This window comes from Artemia franciscana, chromosome 2 (assembly GCF_032884065.1).
Source record: "Artemia franciscana chromosome 2, ASM3288406v1, whole genome shotgun sequence".
Classification (NCBI taxonomy): Eukaryota; Metazoa; Arthropoda; class Branchiopoda; order Anostraca; family Artemiidae; genus Artemia; species Artemia franciscana.
Window position 1 is genome coordinate 20,816,178 of NC_088864.1, and position 20,190 is coordinate 20,836,367.

The window sequence follows — 20,190 nt, forward strand, 5'->3', positions numbered from 1 at the left end:
CTTGAACATGCAACATATAATTGTCCATGGGAAAAACAATCCGTATTCGGATCTATACCTCATTATCCCGGTCGTCATTTATATATCCCCCCGGCGTCCCCGTTATAGTTGGGTCCCTGTGTCCCGTTCCTCATTTATATTCCCTGTGTCTGGGTAATTATTTGTGTCCCGGTGTCCCAGTCTGTAATATCTCTTTGAGTGTCCCGGTCGTCATTTATATTCCCTGTTTCCCGCTGTCCCGGTCGTCATTTGTTTCCCGGTGTCCCGGTCTGTAATTTCGTCAGTCAACAAACATGACGTCAGTCGACAAACAACTTCATGACGGAATAATGCTCAATCCTTATAATGACGTCAGTCGACAAACATGACGTCAGTCGACACACAAACATGACGTCAGTCAACAGACAAACAAACAACTTATTTTTATATATATAGATTTGGCTACTGTTCTCTTGTTTTGGTTGTTGCTTATATTGTATTTTTTTGTATCCCCCTTGTATCCCTGGCCATGGAGCCTTTCGAGGGGGAATAAGAAAATTGTATTTCCATTTCGTATTTATTGGTGAATAAACTCTCTGAACTCTCTCTTTCTCTGTGAACTAGTGTTAGACTAGTCATGGCCGTTACCGTTTTCCTTTCTCCTTTTGTGAGAATCAGTCGTTTGTGTCATGGCTGAGACTTAATTATTGACGAAAACTGCACTGCTTTACTATCCTATCGGGAAAAAAACTAAAAATTTTAAACTTTGTCTCATCTGACAGACGAAGAATTTAAGGCTTAGGTTCCGTCTGAAGTAAACGATTTTACTTGCATAAAGCATAAATGTCTATCTTAATATTTTTATTGAATATGTTTGGGGAAATGACGGACGTGGGGGCACTGTTTGCCCTTCAACTACTTTCAACTAGAAAAAAGAGCACTAGCCCTCTAAATTTCCAATTGATTGAGCCCTGCAAGAAAGTTTATACAACAACTTCTATACGAAGTGCCCTGGTGTAAAAAAAAAATAATAGTAATAATGCATTGTGCCAACATCGTTCTTTACTTAGGCAGCGCTATTATGCTGCCTATGATTGTGAGTTTTTCCCTTCTGCAAAACAAAGGCATTGATCTGGAATTGGTGGCCCCCTTAAGCAGACTGAAGCCGAAAGCAGCCCCTTGAATGAGGTGAAAGCCTTGGATCTCGATTCGTGTTATCTATATAAAAGAATCTTCTATTGCAACTACTTTTGACGTAATTTTCAGTCAACGTCATGTCCAATTCGCTATGATCAGAATTATGAATGAAGAAACTTCAGTCAAAATCTAAAATTCGCAAATAAAATACAATGCAATAATATGCTCTTCGATTTGAATTACCAATGAGAATACTCAAGAGTAAATTGGATAGTATCAGCATTTCTATTGAATAAAAGCAATTGTATGAGAGATCATATGACGCTGCACGTGCGATTTTTTTCCATTGCTAATAGGTCAGCAAGAACACTAATAATAATCGTTTTCCTTATGCACATGTGGATGTTCTTCGGGTGGAATTGGTTTAGCATCAACACAGTATCATACCCCGCCTTTCAATATTTTACGAATATTAGAAAGGCAGGGTAAGGCACAAGAAGATTTGTTTACTTATGTTGGTTGTTCTTGTTCTGTGCTGATTGTTGCTACGTAGAGAAGCCATGTCTTCCTGATTCTGAAAGAAAGAAAAGAGAAAATTTATCGTAGTACAAATCTTCCAGAGGCCAACACAGTGGCACAAAATGCTGCCAGTTTCTGTTTGTATCAGATTAACGACGCTTCTTGACTACTAAAGTCCCTGCGTCGGCCCTAGAGTGCATTGCTGCAGCATGATTCGATCTCTGGGTCCCGTATTACCAAGCTAAGGTCAAACCAACTGCGCCACCACAGGACATCAGTTTATGTTTTACTTCGAAGCTCCCACCTTTCAAACTCTACAACCTAGGGACTTCAGGTGAGACTTGATTCAGTGCCCTGTCACAATGTTAAAGTCTGGTTATTTTATAGTTAGTTGCAGCGATTGCAATAACCATAGTTATCGATTTTTTTAATGGAAAGTAGAAAAAATTGCTATTTGTAGTTGATTCAGGAATGGTAAGTATAATTTCGATTAATCTTAATAATAAAGTTTTAAACCAAATCCATTGCTAAAAATCCAGTACAGGGAAGTTAGAGCATCCCCTCCAACCTAGAACAGCAAAAAAGGTGTATCTATTTTTGTTCTTTTTTTTCAAAACTCCTTATGAGTTTTGGCCTCAAGGCCCTGAGACAGGGTGGATTCAACCGCAAGTTTTCTCCTTGGGGATTTCCAAACAATCATCAAAAATGATGTACAGTATACCATTCTCTTCTTGCAAATTTTGCAAAAAAGTACTGGACTCATACTGGGAACTAGGATGAATATTTGAGTCTCTTAACCGTTTCATGTCTTTTTTAAATTCTTGTAAATTCCATTGTCAAATCACTTGATTGACTTCATACATTTAAAAGGATAGTATCAATAAAGGATTATTACAAAAATTGAGAAAAATTATTTTAAAAGCTCTTTGGCAGTCTTTTTGTTAAGAAACTTATGAGCCTTCTGAATAAACAAGCACTCAAGCAGTATATAATATTGTAAAATTGGTGTGAATTCAAACCAAAACGAGCATTAGCGTGGTTGGATTGGTAGCTGCAACTTACTTCCCCATTGCTATTGAATTCAAACAAAATACTGGATTTACCGAAAACGATTTCCCAGAGTGGTTTCAGAAAGTAACTTCTGAGTGACAGAGAGCATACAAGAATTTCCCAGACAAAATTGGAATACGAAGCTGCAATATGACCTAAAATCTTTGAAAGAACTAAAGAGGATCGTAAAAAAAAATTCTAATGGCTTCGTATTGGTCTTAAATAGACGATATGATCTAGTGACTACATTTACTATACAAATACTGTCTCCAGCTTCGTTTTTTTAAAAGTAATCATATAGGAAGTCCTCGCTTTTGTTGCTTTCTGGAACAAAACAAGGACTTTGTTTATTTCCCTGTGTCATCGAACATAAAGATCAAGTTTCAGGAAACGACAGATTTTCTTTGCTTTTTTGTAATTAGATAAGACACAGTTTTTGATACAACAAACGCAAAATAAACTCTTAGAAACAAAAGGAAAAAACTTAGAAAAAGAAAAATACTTAAATTGTTAGAAAAGAATTGACGTGTTCCATTTTTAATCGTTGGTATTGTTTATCTGACAATGTTGGAATCTTGAAATGTCTTGTGCATTAATATAAATGCCTGTATACTCGGTTAATTTGAAGTGGTTTAAAAAATTATATCATAATTTAAAATTAAATACTGATAAGCAGCCATGGGCTTTTAAAAGACAGTTGTTTACGATCACAGGCGTCATTCCTGAGCGACAAAAAGTCATAATGAAAGGGAAAAAGTTGAAAGACTATACTTGGCATGGGTTTGATATCAAAGATGGTGTTACGTTGACATTAGTAGGAACTGGGGAAGAAAACATCCTTGCCGAGCCTTGGGAAAATCAAATGGCAATGACTTATATTACAGCAACCTTACATTTATTGTTAACCATTACTGACCTATTTGAGTGTATATTTTATAATGAAATTGATATTGCTTGGTCTGGTTCAGTTCGGAAGATTGTAGACATATTGATGAATCAATTTAATTTTTTTAATGTTAACCATTACACTGATCCTGCAGAACTGATCGAACATGTTATTGGTGAATTCCCTCGTCTTGATGAAGAAGGTATGTTTGTCCGACAAGATGCCAACGAGTTCTTATTAAGGGTATTATCTGCACTTAAGCAAGGACTTTCACCGCTACAAGTTAGAAATCAACCCACAAACTACTCCTCATTTATTGATCAGTTTTTGGGTGTTTTTTTCTCGTGTAAAATTAGTAATTTAGAAGATCAGCATGAGCCAGTTTCGTATGCTATTGAGGGTTTTTTTCAGTTGAACTGTATTATTTCCAGTGAGGTGAACTCCCTGGAAGACGGCATAAGGCTCACATTGAAAGAAGAGATCATTCAGTGTTCTCAGATTACGGGCCGTGATGCAGTATATGAGAAAAGATATGAAATCAGCCGTTTGCCTTCGTATTTGTTCATTAAGATGGAACGTTTTTCAAAGAAGAAAGGAAAAAGTGAATATGTAAAAAATTATAAGGATGTGCAGTTGCCTGTTCAATTGGATGTTAACGAGTTCTGCAGTGAAGAACTGAAATCTAATTTAATGCCAATGAGAAGAAAACTTGAAAATAATATTGAAAATATAAAAAACAAACGAGTAAGTGAGGAGGAAATTACTTGGTTCCTCAATGACATTGGATCAAACAATTCAGGATACTATGAACTTAAAGCTGTGTTGATTCACCATGGGGAATCACTTTCAAACGGATATTATGAAGTATGGCTCAAACGAGGGAATAAATGGTTACAATATGATACTAATTTTTATGCTGAAACAGAATACATTTTGGAATTGTGTAGAGGCACAAAGGAATCCTGTGCCTATATTTTGCTTTATGGTTCAACAAAGATTATTAAGAGCTAAAGTGTTTTAATTTAGATGGTCTAGCCCTTTATTCAAGGTACAGATTATTCTTATTCTTGCATGTTGTGTACAAAAGAGCAATGTTCACTTGTAACAATCCTTTAATTGTCGTCATTTGCTGAATACGCGCTATGAATATAGCATACTTGCAATATCTCAGGGAAAAGGAAAATGGATTTAAAATCTCTTTGTGTCTGAACCACATAAACAAATTTGCACCATAACTCTTATGGGACTTGGAATCTATTTACAATTAAACAATGATTGAAATCAAATTTAGAATCGTAACTAAACCAAATGATACACCAATATACTGCATCTGCAATATCTTGGGAGCAACTGTGAGGATTTAGTTTTAAAATTTCTCAGTGTTGAGAGCAAAGGGACATCAAATTGTACAATTATGGGGGATTAGAGGACACAAATTTATGTCTCGAATCTGCACAAACAACCTCGCACCATTAACCCCAGTAAATTAGCTCCATGATCCATCCATGTTGAAACAGTGAGGTATATCGAGGTACATGTACCCAAGCTATCAAACCAGTCATATCAAAAATATCTTCATTATTCACATCAAAAAACATGGCAAGAACGTTCGCAATATCCCTGGAACAGCTCGGGGGTTTGAGTTAAAACTATCAAATTGCTTGGAAGAGAAGGGGATTAGAATACTTTTACTTAGGGGAGGATGAGAAAAGAAAGAAAATTTTGTTCTTCATCCGCCTGGAATTTTTTCCACTATTTACCCATGGAGCTTAAAATATAATCACAGGGAGGCAGTGAGAAAAATCAGTAAACATTTATATGCACCCTAGTTATATATATATGTATGTATACCTTATATGTGCTCAAGATATACCCTTCAAATTTTATTTCTGCGGAAGGAATGGGGGGGGGTGTTTAGTTTTTAGTTTTTTATTACGGACTACTATACGACAATTCTTTTTGGCGGCGATTTGAATAGGCAAGTTGATGAACAGTGTTTACACTTAGGCCAACAAAACATACATCTTATATATCTTGGGGTGTGCTGAACCTTTTAAGGAGTGTTAGGAGAAGACAAGATAGGGGGTTCAATGATCATGTTTGGGAAGAAGTTTGCCCAAAAATGGCCTAAATGAGGACGAAGCCGAAAAGTTTGCCTATTCCTTTTAAGTTATCTAGAAGTATATTCATTCCTTAATAAATCATAGAGTAGCTTATGAGTTGGAATGATACTTTCTTAATAAAATAGGCCTAGAACTTCCTTCTATATTCCAACATATTAAAAACACTGTTAACACACATTTAAGCTTCTTGCACCTCTGGTGACCTTAGTTGTGTAGTATGTGGAAAAATTCCCGCTTAAAATCCCAAAAGTTTTGAATATTGGATATTGCCCTGGGAATAAAGGATTTTCATCCTCAAGTCACACCAGTGAGAAGGAAAATTAAATTCGTCATCATCATAAAGGATTTTCATTGGTATTTTCTTGTTACTGTGCAAAAGGCCCGAAAATCCCCTTTAGGCTGAAAAAAGAACCAGAACGGAGTATTGTGCTGCCATCTGCCTATAACTATTAACGCGATTATTAAAGAAGAAATTAAAATCCCAAAGCTGTTATAAACAAACAATTGGAATGTCTTCTTCTGTTCCTGTTACTGAAGGAGGTATTTTTGTCATTTGTCTTAAAATCATAAGTAATAAGTGGAACAATGGGCAAGTTTATAAGACAGTGGAATGCAACTTTGAATGAATATTTCAACCCTAGCCTATATCCAAGGATTGTCCTTCGCAAAACAAATGAATAGGCTATATAAGAACTCACATTAAAATATATTGTCTTAAATGAATTGTCTTTTTTCACTCCATTTGAAGTACCAGTCCTGGTTGACAGCTCTTGGATATAGGGTCAAAATACTCATTCAAAGTTGCATTCCACTGTCTTATAAATTTCCCTATTGTTCTAGCCTACTTGTTGTTTATGGTGAAAAGGCACTGTGCTCTTTGTTACTATTTAATAATAATCACCACTGAACCTTTCCCCTCCCATAGGCACTGTCTTTTTACAATCTTTGTGCTACTAAAGTAAAACTTGATAAATAGGCCCACTGCTCAAATAAGGCACAAGAGAAGTGTTTTGAACCTCATGAATAAAACTCATAATTTACTCAGAGCCTCAATGATCCCCTGGGGAGGTTTTTGAAGTACCTGTCTGAACTCTTCTGCTACCAAAGGACACTGACCTTTTTACAATTTTCATGTTATAGGTTAAAAGGAAGATCTTGAGAAATAGATATAGGCCTTGCCTACTGCTGAAATGAGGTAGGAGAAAAGTGTTCTAAGCTTCAGACCTTTGCTCAAACCTAATTTATAAGGTTTCAAAATTTTTATAAAGTCTATTCCTTAAATTTTGGGAACAAACCTAGATAGGCCTATGGTAGTTAAGTTCTAGTTGAGGCTTTTCTTACTGTATTGGAAAACAGTTGAATTAAGCAAATGAAGCATTCATTGTAAAGTTCTACTTTAGCCACTTTTGACTAACTTGGAAAAGGATTTGGTTAAGAAAATGAAACTTTCAGACAGGCTAAAGTATGTCCTGAGAAGCTATTTTGAAGTACTTACTGGTAAAATTCTAGTTTATTGACTTTTGGCTCTCTAAAAGGGGTTAGGTTAAGAAAATAAAACTTCCAGGGATGGGTCTAAAGGCTAAAATATGTCCCAGGAAGATATTTTGAGGTACCCACCTCCACTCCTTCTGCCTCTAGAGGGCCCTGAAATTTGCCTACATGACAGGTCTATACCTATTGATATTTTGACAAAACAATATTTTACCTTAATTTTAGTTATCAGTTGCTTTTTCTCTGCCTTTAGTTCTGAAAATGCAATTCTTGTTATTTGAGCAGAATTTTGAGTCATATCAATGTTTTTTTTTTTAACTTAGGAAATGTTTTCGCATATCTTTAAAACCTTATAAGTTGGGATTGAGCAAAGTTGTGATGCTGAAAACAATTTTGTTTTACATCATTCAGATCTATTTTGCAAGGTTTCACTTTTGTAACACACATAATTTAAAGATCATCAAAGGTCAGGACCCTCTAGAGGGAGAGGGAGTAGAGGTTGGTATTTCAAAATACCATCCCATGACATACTTTAGCCTTTAGGCCCATCCCTGAAAGTTACAATTTTCTTAGCCTAACCCCTTTCCAAGATAGCCTAAAGTCAATAAACTAGAATTTTACTGTACTTACATCCACTCCTTCTCTCTAGACAGTCCTGAAATTTGCCTACATGACATGTCTATGCCTATTGAAATTTTGACAAAACAACATTTTACCTTAATTTTTAGTTATCAGTTTCTTTTTCTCTGCTTTAAGTTCTGACAATGTGATTCCTGTTGTTTGAGCAGAATTTATACCATATCAAAATTGTTTTTTTTTTTTGCTTTTTTTAATTTAGGAAATGTCTTTACTCATATTTAAAACCTTATAAAATGAGATTGAGCAAATTTGTGAAGCTGAAAACAATTTAGTTATACTTTGTTTAAGGGAAAAATCTATTTTGCAAGGTACTGCTACTACAACATTCTACTTTTATGACACTCAGATTTTAAAGGTCATCAAATTCCAGGACCCTTTAGAGAGTAAAGGAGTTGAGGTAGGTACTTCAAAATCCCTTCCCAGGACATACTTTTGTCTGTAGACCCATCCCTGAAAGTTTAATTTTCCTAGCCTAACCCCTTTTCAAGATAGCCAAAAGAAGCTCAGGAATAAATTCAGAGCCCAAAATAAATCATATGAAGGTGCTACCATGTTACTTTGTCTACTCTTTCCTTATTTTTGGGGCTCAAAAGATTACAAAGACATCAGTTTTATACCTATCTGACATCAGTGGTGGATGGAGCTGGATTTGGGGTTGGGACTGCTTGCTATGGTTGGGGATGGGAGACCCAAGTTATTTTTTGTAATTGATTCTTAGAAGTTGAATTTTTAATAAGTTATTAATTGTTAAGACTATTTCTTTTCACAAACAAGTTTAAAACAAAGTTTTGGTTACTTTGTGTGCTCTCTGTTAGATTTTACTGATAATTAAATAAAAAAAACAAGTTTTTTAACTGAAAGTAAGGAGCAACATTAAAACTTAAAACGACCAGAAATTACTTTGTATATGAAAGAGGCTGCTTCCTCATCAACGCCTCACTCTTTACGCTAAAGTTTGACTCTTTCTCTCAATTCTTCTTTTTAAAACAGTAAAAAACTTTAGCGTAAAGAGCGGGGCGTTGATGAGGAAGCAGCCTCTTTCATATACAAAGTAATTTCTGGTCGTTTTAAGTTTTAATGTTGCTCCTTACTTTCAGTTAAAAAAACTTGTTTTTTTTATTTAATTTCTGGACGTTTTTGAATCAATGCATGTTTTGATTTTGGCTCTCCAAAAAGGAATAATTAAAACAAAATTTGCATTTTTTTTTGGCTAAATGGCTTTCTCATAATTTTGATCAAATGATTTTGAGAAAAAAAGAGCAAGGGAGGAAGCCTAGTTGCCCTCCGATTTTTTGGTTAATTAAAAAGGCAACTAGAATTTTTAATTTTTTACAAATATTTTTATTAGTAAAAGATTTATGTAACTTATAAATTAGCTTATGTAAAGAACTTTTGTATTCTCATATTTTTATTACATATATGAGGGGGTTTGCCCCCTTGTCAGATCCTTGCTCTTTACACTAAAGCTTAAATTTTGTCCCAATTCATTAAGAATGACCCCAGAATCACAAAAGCCATAGAATAAATAGTTGAAATTGCTAAAGATACTTTAGCGTAAAGAGCAAGGTATTAGGAGGAGGTGAGCCCCTCAAATGGGTAATAATTTCTGTTTGTTTTAAGTTTTAATGCTGCTACTTACTTCCAGCTGAAAGAACTTTTTCATATTTATTTTTTCATTGTTTTTTTTTAAATAATGCTAGTAAATCCTGCGCTCCCTTCATGGAGATTTTCTTCCCCCATGACAAACTATCAATGGAAAGTTCCCCCAGAATATCCCCCTCTTCTCAACCCCTCCCCCAACCAAAAAATCCTCCTGAAAACGCCTGTACACTTCCCAATAACCATTACTATATGTAAGCACTGGTCAAAGTTTGTAACTTGTTGCCCTTTCCCATGGGGACTGTGGGGGAGTAAGTCGTCCCCAAATACATAGTTATAAAGTTTTTCGACTACGCTGAATAAAATGGCTATCTCAGAATTTTGATCTGTTGACTTTGGTAAAATAATTAGCGTGGGAGGGGGCCTAGGTGCCCTCCAATTTTTTTGGTCACTTAAAATGGGCACTAGAACTTTTCATTTCCGTTAGAATGAGCCCTCTTGCAACATTCTAGGACAACTGGGTTGATACGACCACCCCTGGAAAAAAAAAAACAACAACAAAAAAACAAATAAACACGCATCCGTGATCTGCCTTCTGGCAAAAATACAAAATTCCACATTTTTGTAGATAGGAGCTTGGAACTTCTACAGTAGGGTTCTCTGATATGCTGAATCTGATGGTGTGATTTTCGTCAAGATTCTATGACTTCTATGGGGCATTTCCTCCTATTTTCTAAAATAACACAAATTTTCTCAGGCTCGTAACTTTTGATGGGTAAGACTAAACTTGATGAAACTTATATATTCAAAATCAGCATTAAAATGCGATTCTTTTGATGTATGTATTGGTATCAAAATTCCATTTTTTAGAGTTTTGGTTACTATTGAGCTGGGTCGCTCCTTACTACAGTTTGTTACCATGAACTGTTTGATGAGTACCAACTAAAAGTATTTATCAAGGTAATCTGTCTGTATTACAACAAAAGCTTACTGGGAGGTGAAAGTCTTCATTCCATAATAAGAAGGAGGGGAAATTTAAAATCCCAACTTTTTTAGGCTGTCAAAATGATACTTTAGAATTCTGCTGTTGCAACAGGGCTTAAAAACTTAATATGTAAGCTTCTTTTTAGGCTGTCAAAAAGTTGTTTTTGGGTCTTGCTATGGCACAGAGATGAAGAAATTGATATCATTAATTTTTTAGCTGTCATAAAATTTGAGTTTTTTTGCAAAATTTTACTGATCCACATAGGGAAAACAAGCTATTAGAGTTAGTTCAATGTGAACATCAAAGCAACTGAGGAAAAATTATAAAAATTGAAACTAAGTTGACTGTTTTGTTGCAAAATAATCCTTTTGTTAGCTAGTATTGAAGTAACTTTTTGTTTTAGTAGGTAATCTTGTCCCCTGGTGATTGTGTAAAATTTTAATTCCCTTATTAACTATTGTTTCATTTTTCAAAAGACAATCATAAATTGGGTCCTATTTATTGAAAGTCTGTAATGGGTCCTATAAATGTCTCTATTTATTGAAAGATTAGCAAACATATGTTATTTTAATAAATTGTTGGTGAGTTCTACCAATATAAAACTTTCCACAAGAACAAGGAATTTTATACACCCCACTAACTAAATCTCCCTAGGTTAAATCCTTCCCAGAATTAAGAAAACTACCTAGTGGTCTCACTGATTGGAAACAGTTATCAGTGTTATATTTGAATGTTATATATGCTAATATTCAAGCAACTCTTTTTGGTCTAGTAGGAAATCTTGTCCCCTGGTGATTGTGTAAAATTTTAATTCCCTTCTTGACTACTAGTTCAATTTTCAAAAGAGAATCATAATTTGGGTCAATATTTAAATTCACTGTGTCTCTATTTATTGAAAGATTAACAAACACATGTTTTTTCATTTCTTCTGCAAAAGGTATACTTTTATTTAAAGAGTAAGTGTTGATGCAAGCTCTCCTTGCCTTTAATTAAAGGCAATTAGAAAAGCTGAAATTCAAAAAAGAAGAAGTTTTTTCAAATGAAAATAAAGAACAAAAACAAAAGTCAAGAATGAACAGGAACTGTTGCATATTTAGAGGGACTGTCCCCTTAAGCCCCTGCTCTTTACACCAAAGGTTGACTTTTTGCCCCTAATGCTCAAAGAAAGACTTCTGAAGCATAATGGTAATTGGAATGGGATACGAAATATGTTTCACAATGCTTCAAGAATGTAAGAGCTTGTTTGTTTGGATTTGTTTTAAACAATAAAATTTTAGATGCAAATGTCTTAAAAGGTAATTAGTAAATGACTTGACTTGACTTGACTTAAGTCCCATCTGGCCTTTGTGGCTGTATTAGGGCTTCTTCTCTTCTTAACAAATGATGGATGTGGGAATGGTAGTTCAATCTATCTGGTGCTAGACAAAGTAGCTGGGGGAGGTTATTGGCCTAGAAGTTGTCAGTCTATCTCTTTCTGGGGCGCATGCAATGACCTCATCCTTCAAATATGATTTTTGGGAGCTGGCTGGCCAACATTTGCTGGATATGGCCAAGCCAGCAGAGTTGCTGGATTCTGACCCAGTCCATGATGGTGTGGGGACAATGGAGTAGTTTTCAGAGGTCTTCATTTGAGACTCAGTCAATGTAGGTGATCCCTGCAATGCATCTAAGGCATTTAGTTTCAAATGCAGAGATTCTTTGCTCATTGTCAGCCTTTATTGACCAAGTTTCGCTTGAGTATAAAGCAATTGGGATTATGAGGGAGTTGAAGAGTTGCACCTTCAGAGAAGTTGACAGAGTCTTGTTTCTCCAGATTGGCAAGAGGTTCTTGAAGATGGCGCCTGCCAGGCCAAGTCTTCATTTGATCGATCTTGAGCACTCGTTATCAGAAGTGAGGAGGCTCCCTAGGTAGATGAAGGATTCAACATTTTCTACTGGCTCTCCTTTTATTGTTAGCTCCACGTTTCTTAGAGTAGGGTCTCCAGACACCCACATAACCTTGGTTTTGGCTGTGTTAACAACCATCCCAAAGGCCTTGGTTGCCAACACTAGTTTGTTGGTGTCACCTTGGAGTAGATGCTTTTGACTGTTGAATTTTTTGATGTCATCTGCGTATGCCAATTTATTGATAAGCTTCCCTCCAATTTCTGCACTGTCAACAATCTTGGCAAATGATAGTGCTGCATTGAGGAATAGGTCAAAGAGGTGGAGTGACAAGGGACAACCTTGAAGAACGCCCGCCAATGTCAGAAACCTTTCTGTCAATCCTTCAGGCGTTTGGACTTGGCTGATGAAATGTGAATACATGTCTTTTATCAGGATTACTATGTTTTCAGGGACTCCATAGTGTAGCAGGATGTGCCATAATCCATCTTGCCATGTCAAGTCAAAAGCCTGCTTGAAATCAATGAAGAGTAGTAGCAGCTCTTTTGCAAACTCAATATACTTCCCCATCATTTGCTGAGTGGAGAAAATCTGGTCTATGGTGGAGCAGTCTTTTCGAAAGCCTGCTTGGTATTCCCCTAAGATATGGTTTGTCAGAGATTTCATACATTCAAGGAGTTTTTTTGTAAGAATCCTTGCCAGTTAGCTAGTTAAACTTATTGGTCTGTAGTTGTTACAGTCACCCTTTTCCCCCTTTTTAAAAAGGGGGATGATGGGAAGTGGCCCGTTTCCCAGACACTTGTTATGACTTTGGGATAGATATCAACCAGTTCTTTTGGGCCTGCTTTTAATAGTTCTGACTGAATACCATCCGGGCCTGGGGCTTTATTAATTTTTAGAGATTTTATTGCTGAGAGTACTTCATCTCTTAGTGGGGGAGGGCTTGGGTCTACTGGGTACTGCGGTAGTGGGAAAGATAGTAAGATGTTTGGGTCAGGTGTTATTGTGGGGTTCAGTTTTTCTCTGAAGTGATCCTTCCAACATTCTGGTTTTGCCTTGGAGCCCATGTTTATCTAACAGTGTAGGAGTGGCTGATGACTTCTTTTTTGACAGTTCCTGGACTTTCTTGTACATGAAGTGGCTATTACCTTTTTGAAAGCCTTCTTCACATTCACAACATTTATCATTGATGTAATGTTGTAGAGCTTGCCGGATTTTCTTTTCTACTAGGTGCTTCAGCCTCTTGTACTCGTCCTTGCTTTGTGGATCTACCTTGTTAGCATGGACGTGCTTCTGCACACATAGATCAATAATTTTGGGGGTGATCCATGGTTTATCTGAATGGGTCTGAATTCCCAGGATTTCACTAGCAGTTTCTCTGATGATGGATGTGCTTTTGTCAACCAATTGCTTGACAAAAGCACATGGGTTGGATTCTTGACAACTTGCTTGAGAGTGTTGTTCTATACCTGTTCCTTGTTTCTATGTTTTTCAGCAGGTTGACACAATATCTTGGTAAGCTTTTCTTAAGCTGTTGGGGCTTCTGAATACGCAAACGGAGCTCAGACATGACTAGAACGTGGTCCAAGTTGAAGTCGCCACTGGCTATGGAGACTGTATTCATTACTGATGATTTCCATCACTTGCCAACAAGTATGTAGTCGATCATGTTTGCAGTGCGGCCGTCAGGGGATCTCCAAGTAACTTTCCTTTGTTCTCTATGATGGAACATGGTGTTCGTTGTGAAAAGTTCGTTATCCCAACAAAAGTCAATGAGCATTTCACCCCTGTGGTTTTGCTGCCCATGCCTGAACTTGCCCATGACGTCTTCAAGTCCATCATTTGAGTGTCCAATAATGGCGTTGAAGTCCCCAATCACAAACAGAACATCTTTCTTGGGAGCCGTGTCAATGGTGTGTTGGAGTTGGCTGTAGAATTCTTTGGCTTCTTGGTCATTCCAGGACAAGTCTGGGGTGTAAACTTGGATTATGGTCATATTGGCAATGGTTCCTTTCAGACAAATGGAGAGTAGGAATCCGACACCTTGGCAGTGAACTCCATCACTTCTTCCAGACGTGATGAGCGTGATGTCTTTTATTCTTTCTATTCCTGTGGAGGGAAGGTGAGTCTCAGAAAGTCCAACAATGTCCCAGTGGTAACGGTTCATCTCGTTTAGGACTAGTTCCCTTTTTCCTGGTTTGGCTAATTTGTGTACGTTTAGCATTCCTAGTGAGAGATATGTTTTTGGGGTTAGGATAAACAAAGTCTTCTCTGACTGGAGAGTCGTCAGATTGGATAAATGATCGTCGGTTGCCCTGGACGCGGTAACAAAATCATTTTCATTCTCATTGTTATCAACATTATCATCATTTTCATTGTTGCAATTTGCAATTCTTGGTCTCATACTGTCGGTTACCCTGGACGTGGTAGCACGAGTTCTTACTTTCTTATTCGCCATTTTCATAATTTGTATTTAAGAGAAGGAGTTTCTTGGCTAATCTGTCGGGGTAGCGGTAAGCCACTCCTCTCTATCCTTAGCAGAGGCCATTGTCCATGAAGCTGGATCGTCTGCCCTTCACAGTTGTCTCTCTAGGAAGGGATCCTCCCATTTGGTGGTCTGCGATGCTGAGCAATTTTTCCCATTGCTGAGGGAAGGTGAGTAACCACTGGGACATGTCCACACGCCAGTGGGCCCTGCTTGGTGTACATCAGAGGGGCCTTCCTCCTCCTCCGCCTGTATTTCTGACCCCCGGGCTAGTGTGTCCCAGTTTCAATTATTGGCCCCCAGGAACTAGGTCCCCCCTTGGTCCGCGTTTTCTGTGAAGGTATCCTACATATTTGTAGAACGTTCCCCTATCCGCCACTCATTTCACTCATAAACGTTTTCAGCATTGGACTGTATAAGTTTGGCTTCAAGGCCTCAGGAAGGGGCACCCCATCTTGTATGGAATAATTTTTGTTAATTTTAAGTTTAGATAATGCGCTTTAGTTGCATTTGAAAAAAGAAAACTTTTCTTTTTAGCATATGGAAGCTAGTTGTGGCATTATGCTTTGAAAGAGTTTGAATAAGTTTTTTCCTCTTTTGTATAAATAATGAATAATTAAAAATAATGAAATGCTGACATAGATAAATGAAAGGAACTAAAGCTCTTGCTACTCCTTTTGTTTGAGAAGTATTCTTTTGCTTTTTCATATAAATTTATTGCGTGGTTAGAGTCTCTGGAATTTCCCTCTCCTGAACTCAATGTTTCCTAACTCTTCTAGCCCCCTCAGGGAAGGGGGCCAAGCATCTAATTGGTTATCAGAAGTGGATATTCCTATTGTTGTATCTCCAATATCCAATGATGATAGCCTGAATGAAACCATGATTACTGTCTCTGAGTCACCAATCTCTGAAACTGATAACCTGCTAAATGAGGATTTTCAGACGTTGGGCAGAAAACAGAAACAAAAAAAGCCTTCTATGAGTCCTCATGAAATAATTTTACTCTCAAACTCAGTCCCAGCTGTGGAGATAAAGGACAAACCCATTATCCTTTTTACTCCAACAGTAAAAGATCAATCTTTCTCTATCAAAAATATTACTAATATTAGAATGAATCTTTTCAAAGCTTTTAGATGCAGCTTCACTGTGAATGTGAACAGAGATGGTTCACTAACGGTTATGTTTCTAGACAGAAATGAAGCATGCAAAGCACTTAGCCTACGTAAAATTGGCAATATCCCTGTTACACCTGAATGGTGGAAACCAACCCTGAAAAATTCTCAGAAAATAGTGCTGTACAACATACCATTGGAACTTTCAGATGATGACTTGAAAGATGGTCTTATGAACAATAAGAAGGAGATGCTGGAGGTTCGGGATGTTCATCGTATGGGCAAGCTAGATTCTAAGGGAACAAGAAGCAGTAAGAGTGTCCTCTTTATCTTACCTGCTAGTTCCCAATTCGACTCAGTTTTCCTTTTTGGTCAGCAAAAAGCTCATAAAAATACCAAGAAAAACCTCTTCAATGCTCAAAATGTTTTAAGCTTTGTCACTCATCTAAGTATTGTTCTTCTTCTGAACCAGGGTGCCCTAATTGCCTTGGTAATCACTCCTTGTCTACAGAAAGTAGATGCACTGAAGTGCATAAATGTACAAACTGTGATGGTAGACATCAATCAACAGATCACAATTCATGTCCTAAATATGTTCAACGAGCTAAAGTTTTAAAGATTGCTCTTCAAGAAAATGTCCCTTTCCTGATAGCTGCAATGGAGCTGGCCAAGCTCTACAAAGTACCATCAGGTCCAAGAGTTAATGAGGCCAAGGAAGGGAATTTAGCCCTTCCTCAAAAACCCTGGTTACAGGTCCACAAGAACAACCAAAATCAGGCACTCATACCTCCTACTGAGACTTCTTACCCTCTGTTGGCTAAGGAGCATCCCAAGGTGGCTGAAGCTAGTCCATCCCTCAACAATCTTAAAACTAATCCTAAATCTTGGTCTGAAAGAGTGGCAGCTTTTCCTAATATTTCTACTCAAGCCATCACTATGCAAGATAGAGTTGGACCTCATATTACTAATTTAATTAAATATGTTGCATCAGTGGACCTAATCTTACAATCAAATATGGCTAAAGATAAAAAAGCCAGTATAACAAAAGAAATTGCAGAACACTATTTTTCCAATTCTATTTTCAATGAAATAGGAACAGAATTATCAGCGATTCTCTCAAACTATCATGCATGTCACCTATTCAACCCTTCCTATGTTAACTAAGCTGCAGATCCTACAATGGAATTGCGTCTCTTTAAATTCAAATAAACTTGCTGATCTTATCCAGTATGCAAATGATAATAGAATTGGAATTATTTGTCTACAAGAGACTAATCTTCATCAGTAAAAGAAAATCAAAATGCCTGGGTACAAGTGCTACAGGAAAGATAGATCAACTAACAGAAAGGGAGGGGATGTGGCAATCTTTGTTCATGTTTCAATCCAACACTCCCCTCAACCCTTAACTATCTACAGGGATGAAATAGATGTTGTAGGTATAATAATTACCTTAGCCAATGGTAACCGTCTTGCCATAAAATCCTTTTATAATCCATGTGGGAATAAGGACATCCAAAGTATCTTGGAAACAGAATTATCAGGTAATAATACCGTTATTTTTGGTGATTTTAATGCCCATAGTCCTCTCTGGGAACATTCAGCTGGTAGCAACAAAACAGGAAGAGGAATAGAGTACATTTTGTCCGATTTTCCTGACACCTTGATTTTCACTCCATTTGACTTTCAGACCAGGTATAATATTTCTTCTAACTCTTTCTCAACTATAGATTTGCTTCTAGGTCCTTCTTCATATTATGATTTAGTTCAGATGGTAAAGGTGTCGTCTCTTCAATCTGATCATTGTGCAATTCTTACATCATTTCAAGATTTATGCTAAAATCCCTACATTTATTAACTCCAAAGGTAATTGGTCCCTTTTTCGTGAGATATTAAATGAAGTAGATTTTTCCTTTGTTTCTCCTAATTCTGATATTAATGCCATTGAGTCTAATTTGAGATCAATCCTGCTGGAGTCAGCTAAATTGGCAATTCCAATGACTAGGGAGCATTTTTACAATGGCTCCAAAAGACCCAAGAATTGGTGGAATGATGAGTGTAGGGTTGCAGTTCTGGCAAAAAGAAAGGCTCGTAAAATGTTTCAAAAGCACCCATCTCAGTCAACAGCAATCTCTTATAAGCAGTCATGTGCTAAGGTGAAACTAATTTGTAGGAGAGCCAAACAGAGTACATGGCTGAATTTCAGCTCAAGTATCAGTTTTAGAACCCCAATTTCAAAGGTCCATAATTTCATTAGCCAACTAAATAGTGGAAAGCAGCCTAATGATGACCGTAGATATGATATCATTCAGGATGGATATCCAATTGTCTCAGATAAAAAGAAGGCAGATCTGTTTACCGATATTTAAAAAAATGATTGCTCAGATTTTCATCCCAGCCGACCTCCTTTTTGTAATCTCCCTCTTACCTGTTCTTATAAGGGTACTCTGATGAAACCTTTTTCCCAAGATGAATTTTGTGTAGCACTTAATTCTCTTAACATCAAGTCTTCCCCAGGTTATGATGGTATTTATATGAAGTGGATTCTTGAGTCCCCAAAGGTGATTCATACAGCCCTCTTAAGTCTTTATAATCTTATTTGGTCAAGTCAAAAGTTCCCAGATGCTTGGAAGATTGCTCAGGCATTCCCAGCTTGAAAACCTTCTTATTCATCTAATGATCTTAGGTCTTACCGTCCTATATCGGTATTACCTTCCTTTAGTAAAGTTCTGGAAAGGCTTGTCTTATCAAGAATTGAGTGGTTTTCTGAAGTCAACAATCTCCTTCCTAGTGAACAAACAGGTTTCAGAAAAGGACATAGCTCTTTAGACAACATTACCCGCCTAGAAATTGATGTTTGTAACTCTCTTAAAATAAGACATGTCACAATGGCTCTTCTGTTTGACTGGTCGAATGCCTATGGCAATGTAGTCCACAATAAATTATTGGAAATCGTAATAAATCTTGACTTCCCGTATCCTTTTATAAGTTTTATAAAGTCTTCTTTAACTGATAGATATTTTTACGTTCAAGTAAATCAGTCTATAGGTGAGCAATGCCCCATTACGAGAGGACTTCCTCAAGGTGCAATATTGAGTCCTCTTCTATTCAACTTGTATGTTTCTGAATTTCAAGTATCTCATGCATCATTTGGCCTTTATGCAGATGATTTGATCATTTGGAAGTCGGGAAGGGATATTAGCCTTCTTCAAAGCCTTATTCAACAGGATATAAGTTTAGTCCAGAGATTCTCTTTAGCATTTGGCTTCCCAATCTCAATCAGTAAAACTAAAGCCATTATATTTACTAAAGGTACTCTAGATCCTCCTAATCCACTGACAATTTTCTCAAGGGAGATCCCATATTGCAATTCAGTGAAGTTACTTGGTTTATTAATGGATTCTAAAATGCAGTGGCACAAACATATTAATTCTTTGAAATCTCTGATTATTCAGAGACTTTGTATTCTAAAAAGACTTGCTGGAAGTAAGTGGGGATGTCACCCAAAAATTATTTTGGATTTTTACAAATTATATATTCGTTCAAATATAGAATATGGGATTCAAATTTTTTCAGCTCGTCCTCCATCCTCGTTCAAAATCCTTGAATCTTTACAAAATTCTGCTATTCGAATAGCTTTGGGTGTGCATAAGCATACTCCTCTGTCAAAGTTAAGAATGCTGTCGGGATTGGTGTCCCTAAGTGAAAGAGCATCTAGTCTAAGGATAAAATATTTCTCGCAAATCCAGGCTTATGGAGCCAAGCATGCTGTATATGCACATACCTTTGCTGAGAAGTCAGCCTGTCCCAATGCCCATTCATCATGGAATCAGTTTCAACTGGAGGTCCCAAACTGGAATCAACTTTCGCTTTATGCATATCCCTTTACTGAATCCCCTCCATGGGAAATGAGTCCTCCAAGCTGTCAAGTAGAACTTATCTCTATTAGTAAAGATTTGATTCCTAATTACAAGATCCAGACTATTTTGGCTGAATACATCTCAAAGGCTTACCCCAACTATAGAAAAATATATACAGATGGATCTGTCCAAAGGGAAAGAGCTGGAGCAGAAGCATGTATTCCATCCCTGAATTTGAACATTTATTCTCCTCTCCAATTGGGATCTTCTATCTTGTCTGCTGAATTATGTGCCATCCGCCTGGCCTTGGATGCACTAATAAATTATAACATGGAATCTGGAAATATACTCTGTCTCTCCGACTCTAAATCAGCATTACTACTGATCCAAAATATTAATAGAATTGCTAATGACAAAGATTTATATAATATTAGAAGACAGCTT

General features: G+C 36.9%; 2 protein-coding genes across 2 annotated transcripts in view; both read left to right on the forward strand.

Annotated features, from left to right (window-relative positions):
* The first annotated feature begins 3,427 nt into the window (after positions 1-3,427).
* On the forward strand, positions 3,428-4,582 carry LOC136034578 (ubiquitin carboxyl-terminal hydrolase 14-like). Its single transcript, XM_065715829.1, has one exon. The coding sequence runs from the start codon at positions 3,428-3,430 to the stop codon at positions 4,580-4,582; it is 1,155 nt and encodes a 384-aa protein (XP_065571901.1).
* Positions 4,583-6,160: 1,578 nt separating this feature from the next.
* LOC136038605 (ATP-dependent helicase brm-like) overlaps positions 6,161-20,190 on the forward strand; it is a 114,999-nt gene continuing 100,969 nt past the window's right edge. Inside the window, exon 1 of the mRNA XM_065721818.1 lies at positions 6,161-6,234. Coding sequence (XP_065577890.1) covers positions 6,204-6,234 — 31 coding nt within the window. The 5' untranslated portion in view covers positions 6,161-6,203. The remainder of the gene's footprint in view (positions 6,235-20,190) is intronic.

What these genes read in the sequence shown, in the direction of transcription:
- LOC136034578 (XM_065715829.1), top strand. Translation starts at nt 3,428, where the DNA reads ATGAAAGGGAAAAAGTTGAAAGACTATACTTGGCATGGGTTTGATATC.